The sequence below is a fragment of the Panthera leo genome, chromosome D2 (assembly GCF_018350215.1).
Source record: "Panthera leo isolate Ple1 chromosome D2, P.leo_Ple1_pat1.1, whole genome shotgun sequence".
In the NCBI taxonomy this organism is placed as follows: domain Eukaryota; kingdom Metazoa; phylum Chordata; class Mammalia; order Carnivora; family Felidae; genus Panthera; species Panthera leo.
Genome location: NC_056689.1, coordinates 85,903,280 through 85,915,810, shown reverse-complemented (window position 1 = coordinate 85,915,810; position 12,531 = coordinate 85,903,280). Strand labels below are relative to the sequence as shown.

At 48.8% G+C, this 12,531-nt stretch overlaps 1 protein-coding gene across 2 annotated transcripts in view; it reads right to left on the bottom strand.

The window, feature by feature from the left end:
• The window catches only part of PPP2R2D (protein phosphatase 2 regulatory subunit Bdelta), a 55,971-nt gene that overhangs the window by 15,344 nt on the left and 28,096 nt on the right, over positions 1-12,531 (bottom strand). Inside the window, exons 3-7 of one of the 2 annotated variants that reach the window (XR_006194778.1) lie at positions 9,897-9,994; positions 8,990-9,022; positions 5,533-5,698; positions 5,006-5,118; positions 1,714-1,891 (exon numbers count right to left, since the gene is read on the bottom strand). Coding sequence is in view for 1 of the 2 variants with exons in the window: in XM_042909084.1 (XP_042765018.1) it covers positions 1,714-1,891; positions 5,006-5,118; positions 5,533-5,698; positions 9,897-9,994 (555 nt within the window). In the remaining variant the exon portion in view is untranslated. The remainder of the gene's footprint in view (positions 1-1,713; positions 1,892-5,005; positions 5,119-5,532; positions 5,699-8,989; positions 9,023-9,896; positions 9,995-12,531) is intronic. The other variant, XM_042909084.1, reaches the window with a different exon arrangement.

Genomic DNA, 12,531 nt, shown 5'->3' with positions numbered 1-12,531 from the left:
TCCGACAGGAGAAAAATGACAAGGGACACCAAAAAAACTTCACACTAATGGACGGTAAATCAACAGCAAATACTTTAACTCACCTATAATCGAGGAAATTAAAAATGGTCTGTTTGGTTTCACTAACGTGAAAAGTTATTTTTCGGAAGATCCAATCCTCTGCTGAAAACAAGCACGCTGAGGGGGCGGGGGCGCCTGTCCCAAAGCCCGCACGGAACTGGTACCACACACGGCCTGCGCCCCGGCGCCAGTCCTCGGGCTCGAGGGGCACACAGAGCACAGCGCGGAGCCGCCAACCTTCAAGAGCTCCAAACCCTGCAGTTACACACCTGGAGTCTCACGGATACGAGAAAGACGGTCAGAATGCGGTGGAGAAAATGAGGCTGACGGCAGAGGCTCACTCTGTTGTGCACCAGGCCCCGTGCACGCGGCTCTGTGCCCACTGGCTTTGGGGTTTTACAAAGCCCCAGGCGGCCCCCCAGGAGTGCAGGTTTCCAGAGGAGGAGAAGGGCCTGGACGGCCTGAGGGACTCGATGCTAATTAAGGTCCCAGAGCTGAACTCGGCCGCTGACATTCCCGAGCGCTTGGAACGTCACGTCACTACCACCAAGCAGAGGATGAGCCCGGCGCTTCCGAACACACGCGTCCTTGCGCCGCCGGGAAAAGGCTGCAGGCGTGCACACCGCCACCTACCATGGCTGTCTGGAATGACGGAGGGGGAAGAACTTCTCCACTTACTGGAAGTTTGTTCCAAACAGTCATGTACTAATGGGAGAAACACTGATTTAAAAGAGAACAATTTAGGGAGAATAAAGAGAAGGCAGGGACCATGGGCATGAACCTCCTAAGCTGGGACGTTTCGCAAGGTTGCAGAGGAAGAGACACAGAAAGTGCGGCGGCCACAGCGGCCCCTGGCCCAGGCGGGCCTCCTCCCACAGCCGGGCCCGCACGCTCTTCGGGAAACGAGTTACCACGGTCAGGAAATAACCGAATCAAGTAAAAGGACAACAGATAATAAAACTCACGTGTGACATGCTCGAATCTGAAAGGTATATACGCTTGATTTCGTGGACTGTCCTGAATGGAGGCGTCACACGCAGCCCAGGCGACCCTGCGGACGCCCGTCCCGCTCCGGCCAGCCCGACATCGCTCCAGAACGTGGGAAATCCTGACTGAAGCCCCCTGACGTGCACATGTGACAGGACTCTCATTTCTGGAGAAATCAAGAACTTGCCTAACCAATAATTGGCAGACTTTCACCTTCGTAACAATGTAACTGCACCACTCTTTTGAATACTCCTTAAACAAATCTTTTAAGACACAATTCTTACGTGTCACTTCTTGGGTTGGATGATTAAACATCACTCGAACCACAGCCAGTGTTTTTCCAGTCTATTATCTACTAGCAGATTTGGGGGGGGGGGCGGGCAGGCAACAACGGAGCCTCCAACAGATGCTATTTAAAACAGCCTCTCATTAACCCGGGGGCAACAGACTTGGTCATTCTCATTACATAGAGAACCCTCCCCAAAGGCAGAAAGTAGTTTCCATTTTTAGGGATGCTCCAAATCCCAGGGAACCTCCACCACGGGCTACCGTGCAGCAAGCGTGTAGAAGAGGAGACTCAGACGCAGGAAGAGACGTGCACGGAGAACCACGTCTCTGAGGGACAAACGTGAAAAAATGCCGAGACCGCCATCTGATGAAGGATACTGAAGCTCCTATCTGTGATTTCTAAATGCCATAGATTAATTCTCAGGTCATCTGCAGAAAGATACGTTTCATGATCACTATTTACTGAAATGGAATTTATATGGTATGTATGAGCATTGGCAAAAATTCGTCGTGGACTTGCTTCTACCATAAGATCCATGGGCTTCAATATTGGAACCTAAAAACGGAAGGAGACAGGAATTCAAAACAAAGATCACCGCAGCATAAAATTACAACACTTCAAGACAGCAGAAAACAAAAAGGAACAAATCCAAGTTCATAGTGAGCTAACGGTTTTGTACAGACAATACCCCAAATAAGCAATTACCAGAGCTATGAAAACAGGCTACAAACGGGGTCCTGTCCCTCCCTGCGGCCACCGCCAGGGCCGGTTACGTTCGTCGAAGGGCAGACTGAACTGGCACCTAACAAAGTGCTTCCAGCGCACCGATGCCTAACGCTTGGCTTCTCCTTCCCGTGTGTCCCCGCAGCCACGAGGACAGCGAAGTCTCCATGGGAGACTCCGTCAAGGACCCCCATCCCTTTCTCTCCCTTGCAACCACTGCCTTTAAAAGGGACACTACACAGCTGGTCTGCTCGGTGCAAATGCCACGCACCGCGGAGGGGGTGCGGGGACAGGAGAGCGCACGGGGGCCCCCCAGGGAGCTGAGGTACCATGCCTGAGCTGCTGCTGGCTCCGCGGGCAAGTCAGCCCGGAAATACCCAGGGAGCCGTTCACTTATACGGCAGAGGCAGTTTTTGGTACACAGATTATGCTTCAACAAGAAACTTTTTTAAAAAGGGGGCACAAAAACCCCATCTCTGTGCTGTGCGCTGTGGTCAGGGGACAGGACACCTATGCCACCAATGGAGACGTGGAGTCAGCCAGGCAAAGCGGGAGGGACGGGGCCGGCCCAAACACACACATGCCCACACGAGCGGCAGGGGCGCCATTGTGCGTCATCGTGTCCACGCGTGCGAAAAAGAAAAAAGTCCCAGCATCACTGACATCCAATGGAAAAGAAGGCAGAAGCTTTAAAATCACAATAAAAAATGAACAGTAGTAACTCGTTATTTTTCTAATTAAAAGCCAAAGGGAGCACCTCTCGTTTCGTCTTCTCTGACCAAAAGTCTGCAAACTGCCTGGAGAAACATGCATCAACACTGCTTCCTGCACCTCAGGCAGACAGGTGCCGACCGCACGCTGGCCTCTCTGCCCTGCGGGGCACAGGGAGGGTGGCCACAGCCCTCAACCAGTCTTTTAACTGATCAAAACACGTGGCAACTCAAATGCCAGGCCTGAAAGCCTCTTCCTCCTAATTAAATTCCTTTTTTGGCGCTAAAATAATTTAAGAGGAAAACAAAATTTAAATAGAGCAGTATTTGGGGTGCCTGGGTGGCTCAGTCAGTTAAGCATCCAAGTTCAGCTCAGGTCATGATCTCACAGCCCATGAGTTCGAGCCCCGTGTCGGGCTCTGTGATGACAGCTCAGAGCCTGGAGCCTGCTTTCGATTCTGTGTACCCCCCACTTCCCCCACTCATGCTCTATCAAAAATGAATAAACGTTAAAAAAAAAAAAAAACAGTATGTGACTCCCACTCAGCTAAGTTTAGACAAATACTCTATTTTTAGCTTTTAGAGAGGCAGTTAAGAAATCAAATATGGGCTTAAACTCACCAAGACCAGTCTATTTACAGCCTGTGATGTCTTAAACCCCACTGGGATTAACAAAAGCAGTTTCTGATGAAATCACACTCTGGCCGCCAATTAGACCAATTTTATTTGGGCGAAACACATAAAAGAGCCTCTGAATAAAACCAGCACTGGTTTTATTTACCCAAATAAGACCTATGGTTTTTATGGTAGAGGCACGTGAGCGTGCGGTGCGCTCAGGGGGAAGCAGGTTTCCAGCAGCGGGGAAGAGTGTGCCAGCCGGTGGGCGGGCGGGAGGCCGTGAGGGCGGCCGGGGACCGACAGGAGGCCAGAGCAGGGCGCCCAATGCCTCCTCCAGCCCAGCCCACTTAGAGGCGCTTCAGGTGTTGGCAGCCGACACCAGTGCCACCGTCACTGCGAGCGGTTTCTCGCTGCCACGTGGATGTGAAAGCGGTAACCGGGGCAGCAGAAATCACCAATGTTCAGATCGACACAACTCGGTTCAAATCAGTTTTATAAACTCCACCCGAGTATATTACGTCGCCTCTCGGAATCAGCCCCTGGACACCGCAACACTTGGGACCCGAGGGCCTTGGAAGAGGCTGACCCAGCCCGCTCTCCTCCTGGGCAATGCTACTCAGCCGCACACTGCTGTTTCCTGAACCACGGGGAGCGCCGCCTCCGCTGCCGGGCTGTGGCTCTGACCCGCGTGCCCGCCATCCCAGCATGCTGTGCGCGCCCAGTGTCACTGCGGTGGGGTGTGGTGCGGGGAAGGGTCTCCGCAGGACGGTGTCCTTCCCTGTCACACCTTCCTACTAACCTGGAACGTATCCACTAACTAGGTGTTCACTTGGTGAACAGTATTCAGCAAAGTTTTTAAACCTCATTAGAAAAGAAACCAGCCAGCCGACAATTTTCCCGCGTACCAGGCAGCGGTTTTAGGACAGGCCTCTGAACTAACACCCCACCTCCTTTGCCATATCCCGTCTCGCTGTACGCACTGGCCAGGGTGCACACCGGGGGGCCAATTACAAGACCCTGAGAGCCTGTTCAGTTACTTTTACTCAACGTCATAGATGTTAAAAAGTAAAAAAAAAAAATCTAGGTACCAGAAGTGACGGTCATTTCATACCGGGCTCAGGGTCAGCAAAAAAGGGAGGGAAGAATTTGTTTTAATTTCACAGTTAGAAAAAGAAGTGATGATTCGGAAACCTGAGAACATGCCCCAGCTAACCCAGGGAACTCCGTGAAAGCCAGCGTCTGCGGCCCACGCGGCTCCACGCAGGGCAACGTTCCGAATCCCACGTGGACGTCACCACGACCCACGCGCCACTCAGGACCTTTGCAGTGAAGGGGGTCGACACGCTTAGAAAGATCTGTTGTGGAGTTAGATCTGAGTCTCTTCAGTGTCATCGTGTTTTCTGAAGACGCCGTGTGACTTCCTGCTTACGTGACGCACAAGGAAACCCGACCGTAACACATACAAATAGCGGCGACTGTGATCGCAGGCAGCCTCCACGGGCCGGAAAAGGCGGACCCCACAGGGGCCCCACTCAGCGGTCTCCTCTACGCAGACGCACGCACTGTCCCCGGTTAACTAGGAAGAGAACCGAGTAGTGTGAGGAGACGCAGCGCGTACCCTCAGCGCCGTAATTCGGAATGGGTCTCGAAGCCGTCCGTCTTCATCTTTCAAGTTGTAACCTTCTGCTCTTTTGTCCCGCTCGCTTATTTTCCATAATTTAATAGTTTTATCTGAAAATAAAAATCTTAGTCTCCGTATTAAAAGAAAAACCTTAGCACGCACCACTGTTAGTCGAGTATTACATCAGAAAACTGTGTGGTTCTATGTGGATTTCTAAGCTACGAGCCTCTGAACCTTAGCTTCCGGTTACGGACAAACCTGGACGTTCTGTCGGCACAGTAAGTAAAGAAGGGGGGTGTGTGCCGCAGGGCAGCGCCATATGGGGAGCGTGTGCGTGCTCACCTCTGTGTTCTTTAAGTCCTCAGCCTACCACCTGCTGCCTAGCTAATAATTTACCCTCTCCCCAAAGTTTAAACAGAAACGTTTTCTAGAATGGGTTAAAGTAAAAAAGGAACCTATACCCAGAAAATTAAAAATAAAATCCTACATCAAATAACCACTTACAAAAACAAAAAAGCTCTTACCATTTGTAGAGAGTAGAAAATGAGCAGCATTCTGTTGTGGTAACCACCTAATTTTATTGATTTTTTCCTCAATTTCTAGACTTTTCAAATAGTCAAACTCTGGTTCATGACTTTGAAAGGTACTGTAAACATTATATTCTCCCCTAGAGTGAGGGCGGCTTTTATTCTGCAAGGAAACAGGAGGCTGTTTTAATGAACAAAGCACAGTGCAAAGAAAAACTCCGTACCACCAATATGACTATAAAATGACCACACACATTTTTAAAAACTTAAACAAAATCCCGGGTCAAAAATTATTACACAGATGACACTCCAAATTAATTTACGTGGAAAAAACAAGTAACAGAGATTTCCCAGACCTTCCATCTCTGTCCTAGGCACGCGCTCCGCTCCGGGTGCACGTGAGCCAGGGTTCCGCAAACATGAGCAGGCCCTGCCGTGCGTGCACTTCTGGAGAGAGGCCGAGGGCCCACAGCGGGTGAGTGCACCCCCTGGGCCCGGGGGCAGCCGGCCCAGACCGCACTCGTGCCCGCCGGGAAGAGGGCCATCGAATGGCACGTATGCGGTGACCACCGCCGGTAGAGGATACCTGTTATGTGGATTTTTAGCACACATAAAACAATTCTACATGTTGCAGTAAAAGTATAAACACACGCTCGGGAAGATACAGGCCGTCTTCAAAGTCATAACCAACTCTGGGAAGGCCGAGGGAGAGTAAGGTAAGACTTGGGAATAAAGCTGGAAGACAGCACGGGGAGGGCACACGGGAGCCTCATCCACCTGCCAAGGGCTTGGTTTTCTTTTACGAAAGAGTAAAACCTGGGTGGTGGGTTCATAATATACTAATACCTCAAATCTTCTGTATGCCTCAAATGACATTTTCTATAAAACAGTAAGAATACGTAATTAATATAATTGTTTTAATTTTTTTTAATTTTAAAATTTTGCTTAATTCTTGCTATCTAATCAGCATCTTTAGTCTTACATTTTTTAACACTTTAGGAAGTGTGTCAGAGAAACCGAATGAAACAGAGGGAGCTTTACGTCTAGATTTCTTTCTATGTCTGAGTTAAGATCAAGCATTATGAGGAGACACCCCCAAAGCTGCCTTGATCTCTCCACTGCTGCACACTCCCAGAAGCCACACACGGACCCTGGGATCTAGCACACGGCCTCCACGCGTGCGCTGTGCTCGGTGGGCTAACGTCCACGAGAAAAGCAGCATTTGCCAGCAGATGCTTCTAACTTGCTGACGAGAAAAATGAAATGGGACTATTTAGGAAAGAAAAATCTGGAGAGTCCTCAGTCCCAGGGCTCAGGACCATAATCCACTTCGAGAAACTGCAGAATCTGAACCAATCTATGAGGCGCCCGCACCGAAGCGCTGCTCTCCTTCCCCCGCCACCGTGCGCAAGAACCAGAATGGATGCTCCTGACCCTGCTGGGCCGTCTTCCTGCCGTAACTGCCCGACCAGACCCGCCCCTCCCCCCCACCCCCGCCACAGGCTGAGACCCTGAGGGGCAGTGAGCGGTCTCCACGCCCCGTCCCGTCCCAGGAGAGGCAGAACAGAGGAGAGAGCGAGGGCCTGGAGGAGGGGGCAGAGCCAGAGCCCAGGCCGACGGCCCGAGCCGCTGGGAGCTGTGATCCGCAGGTGGCGGGAGGCCTATCTTGTCGGCAGACGTGCCGAGCGCTGGCGTCGGCGGACTCGACGCAAACACGGCAGTTCGCGCGGTCAGGTGCAAAGCTGTGCTCTGAGGACGAGGGCTGCACAGCCGCGTCCCCAAGCTCTGCTCCCTGGAGACTGCCACACCGGGCTTCCCGCAACAGGGCTCTGCTGCTGAGAGGGGAAAAAGCTCCAAGATCAATACTTTGAACCGTGCTCCCTACCCCCGGGTGTCTGGAGGGCTCCCTATCTCCCTGATCGCTCAGCCCCCCCCACCCCGGTCGGGCAGGGCCCTGCTGTGTCCCCGCAGCCCCCCGGGCTCCGCGGTTCTGCAGAACCGGCAGAACGTTTAACGTTTAACGGACAGCGCTGGAGAAGTCTACAGTGAGGGTTGCATGCAGCAGCCACTAGAAAATTTTACAAGCAGATGGAATATGAAAGCTCTGTTTATGTTAACCAAAGTATCGAGAAAAGGATGGGGAAACGCATTGCCCAGGGATTAGTGAGTTGCCGTTGCTTGGGTTTATCAAACTTGAACAACTCTGACCACCTGTTTGCTGTACAAATCTGCTGCTGCACTTTATTAATAATGATTTAATACATCCTAACTAAACACTTTGTACTACAGGTTCTCAAAAGCGTTAACGTATTTTGTAACAAGATGCTTGAGTTTTACCACAATCTATTTCACAGTTGAAGCTAGACAGTTTTTAGATTTCAATGACGACCCACAAAAATGAGGAAAGTTTTCTATAAGGATATCATTAAAATGGCAAACCTTAAGGAGCTGAAGTCAATTCTTAAATTTAGGACAGCTATGGCTCAGCAATCTGCTAAAAATAATCCTTCTGCTAAAAGTAATAAACACCACCAACCACTTTTACTTCTGCCGAAAAGGATCAGGTACACAGTTCTACTTAAGGAGTGCCATGTCCTAACCTACCTCTGGGGAAAGAATGCAAAACTATGAACTTGCCAAATCATCTGTGAAGATTTTCAAAGACTAATGGCAATAAATATTATTCACAAGAATTCTCACCATTCCAAATCAGAAAAAATAAGATTAAAAAAATTTTTTAAATTGGGGCACATGGGGTGGCTCAGTCGGGTAAGCGTCCAACTTTGGCTCAGGTCATGATCTCATGGTTCATGAGTTTGAACCCCACATTGGGCTCTGTGCAGACAGTTTAGAGCCTGGAGCCTGATTCTGATTCTGTGTCTCCCTTTCTCTCTGCCCCTTCCCCACTCACACTCGCTCTCAAAAATAAACATTAAAAACACTTTTTTTAGGGGCACCTGGCTCAGTTGGTTAAGCGTCTGACATCTGCTCAGGTCATGGTCTCACGGTCTGTGAGTTCGATCCCCACGTCGGGCTCTGTGCTGACAGCTCGGAGCCTGGAGCTTGCTTCGGATTCTGTGTCCCCACCCCCACCCCTGCTCTTCCCCTGCTCATGCTCTGTCTCTCTCTCTCAACAATAAATAAACATTTAAAAAGTATGAGAAAAAATTTTTGTAAACTATACAGACATAGCAAAATTAGAGCTGCAACATGTATATTCCAATGAGATGCTGGCACACCTCTCCCCACTTACAGAAGCAATCCTCCACTGACTGGGGGCACCCAGGGCTCCCTCTCCTACAGATGCCCCTACGTGCCTCCTCTCTGGTGGCAGGGCCAGCATTCACTGCCGCACAGGTCTACTAGATTCCAGGGCCCACTAGCTGCCACACCAGTTTTGCCACAAAAATGTAGACACCAGAATCTGCAGATGAGAAAGTAACCGCACACTGACCTGCTGGACACAGACGAGGGCCTGTGTGTGACTCTGTCAAGAGAAAAGACAGATGGCTTTCCACAAACCCAAGCCTGGCTTCCCGGTGGTTCTGCCCCGGAACGTGTGCACAACAGACGAGCAGGGCACCAGGCCATCTTGCTTCCTTCATCAGAACTCATCATGAGCTCTGACGAGGCTCCCCAGAAATAAAAGGGGGGGGGGGGCTGCAAGGCCTGGTTCTGCCTCCCATTCTCCTCTTACGCATAACTGAAAAACATGGGTTTCTCTGCCCTTTCCCCCCGCAAAGCGGGAGTGACCGAAAAGGCAGTGCTCGTGATTGAGATTCACCTGTGGGGTCCTTCAGGCCCCAGTGAGGACTCCTTCCTCCCAGCACTGATGGTGGGGCCTCGGGGGGGTGCAAGACTGCTGCTCACCTCTGAGGAGGGACACAGAATTCATGGCCCCCCAACACACACAGAACCTTCCCCGCGGCTAGCGCCGCAGGAGCCGTTCAGAGCATACTTACTGCTGGACAGCACGGCTGGGAGCCGCCACCTCCACTGGCTTGTGAAGTGGTTTTCACCGACAGTCACTTGAATTAATTACAGGATGAAAGCAAATGAATGCAGAACCCCACCACCCAATCCTTCATCTGGTCCTCACGACAGCCTGTGGGTAGGGCGAGGACTCTCCTCCCCGAACGTAAGGGCACAGGGGACTTAATCGGAGCTCAGAGGGTGGACGTCAGTGAGCTGAAACACAGATCTTGCTCAGCCCTGAGGTAAGAAGATTCTATGTGGTTAATGTGATGTAACCGAATCTAAGTGAACTTAGAGACTGAGAACGTGCTGTGCTGCTTTCCTTCCTTCCCAGTGACATGAGAAAGGCTGCAATTCATTTGGTTTGTGTACAGTGAATCACTGACCTCTTGTTCCCGCTGAAAAATAACGACTCTGCCGCCCTTGTCTCCCGTTGCAAGCAGATCTCCAGAGTAATTAAATTCAACAGTTGAGATGATGTCAGCTGTCAATAAAATACAGAAGCAATTTATCCGATTATGATTTTGAAAGGAGGCATAATCAATACCAAAAAGCAGTAAAGGTTCAAAAGAAAAATAAAAACATATACAACTTTCTCCCTATTGGATAAAGCAAAATTTTCATGGGAAACTTGTAATTACCAAGCAGCCAATTCTGATTCTGGTGCCCAGAGCCCAAGAACACATACGGGCTTATGGGTTTTGCTCAACGGATTGAACACCTGGTCCCTAGGGCACCAGGATTTATCTAGACTGTGATGTCTTGAGAGAAGAATATAGAGTAAAAATTTAGAAAGTTAATTTTGAAAAGAAAAACAGAAAAGAACTGGTCCTAGAAGACTGGCTCTAATTTTATAATGCATGCCTAATATGAACTTTTAAAATAAATCTGATTCTTACATGATATTGACAGAATGTTTTTAATATTCTTTGCAGTAACTTTTGCTGCCTTCTGTACACAATATCCTTACAAACAGCACAAACTCTATTTCACCGACTGGATACAGTCACTACCATCGATAATGACAATAATGACGCCATCATTATCTAGTCAGACACTGCCAGTTGGGTACGGAATTTCTGACAAGGATCTTGGTCATCAGCTCACTACGGGCAAAGGGTACAAAGAACAAAGCCAAGTGCTGGAAAAGTCCTTAGGTACCTAAGGCTAAGGCCTAGAAACAATAGATCTGAACTCATGAAATGGACTCCTGGAGCAAAAAAATAGAAAACCTGGTTGTCTTCAGCCCAGGGGTGCTGAATGCAGACTGAATCAGGACAAAGACGGCTTCGGTCCTGCACAGGCCACTGTCAGCCTGCTCCTCTACCACCGGGACTCTTCGTCTGCCCCAGACAATCTCCTCTCCAGCGGCTCCGAGGAAGGGCTGGAAGGGCTGGATGAGAACCTCCCCCCGCTGCTGGGGCACCGACACGAAAGGCCTGTGTGCCTGGCAGATGAGTGTGTGCTCTCCACCTGCGGGGCTACAGCTCCGCCCAGGCCAAGGGGCTTAAACCCAAATACTGCTGCACAACCAAAGTCTATAAAGAACTTATTAAACTCAACACCCAAAAAACAAATAATCCAGTGAAGACATGGGCAAAAGACATGAACAGACACTTCTCCAAGGAAGACATCCAGATGGCCAACCAACACATGAAAAAAAGCTCAACATCACTCATCATCAGGGAAATGCAAATCAAAACCACAATGAGATACCACCTCACACCTGTCAGAATGGCTAACATTAACAACTCAGGCAACAACAGATGTTGGTGAAGATGCGGACAAAGAGGACCTCTTTTGCATTGTTGGTGGCAGTGCAAGCTGGTGCAGCCACTCTGGAAAACATGATGGATTCCTCAAAAAACTAAAAATAGAACTACCCTTTGACCCAGCAATTGCACTACTAGGCATTTATCCACGGGATACAGGTGTGCTGTTTCGAAGGGACACAGGCACCCCCATGTTTATAGCAGCGCTATCAACAATAGCCAAAATATGGAAAGAGCCCAAACGTCCATCGATGGATAAATGGATAAAGAAGATGTGGTATACACATACAATGGAGTATTACTCAACAATCAAAAATAATGAAATCTTGCCATTTGCAACTATGTGGATGGAACTGGAGGGTATTATGCTAAGTGAAGTTAGTCACAGAAAGACAAAAATCATACAACTTCACTCATATGAGGACTTTAAGAGACAAAACAGATGAACATAAGGGAAGGGAAGCAAAAATAATATAATAACAGGGAGGGGGACAAAACATAAGAGACTCTTAAATATGGAGAACAAACAGAGGGTTACTGGAGGGGCTGTGGGAGGGGGAATGGGCTAAATGGGTAAGGGAAGCTAAGGAATCTACTCCTGAAATCACTGTTGCACTACATGCTAACTAATTTGGATGTAAATTTTAAAAAGTACAAAATAAAACAATAAAAAAAAAAAGACCCTCCCCCTGAGGTTGTCATAACGTAACACAAATCTTAAAGGTGTGAGCAAACATTTTAGTTAGATAGTAGTTATTATAGGACTTCCTGGGAAATGAGCTCTCACTCTACTGTTTCTAAAGAGGCTCCACCCCAGGAGCCCAATGTGGGGCTCAAACTCAAGACCCCAAGATCAAGACCTGAGCTGAGATCAAGCTCAACCCATTGAACCACCCAGAACCCCTGTGCGCTGACTTTTAAACACACACTGAATTTTCTGCCTGGGATTTCTTGCTTTCCTTTAAAAAAACAAAAACAAAAACAAAAACAAAACCATTCAGTTAGATCTGGAAAAGAATTAGGCTTGTTAGAAGTGCCACTTTTTAAATTAAATTACTCAAAATAACCCAATTTGCTTAAATGAAATTAAAATATTCTGTATTGGACTAAATGGCACTAAATCTCTGTCATTCATACCCAGGGGGTGTACAATATTATATGATTAATGGTATTCTAGCTCTGTCAGTGATTTTTAAACTTAATTAAAATGGACTGAATCTTTTAAAAGAGAAACTCCCATGACTGCCAC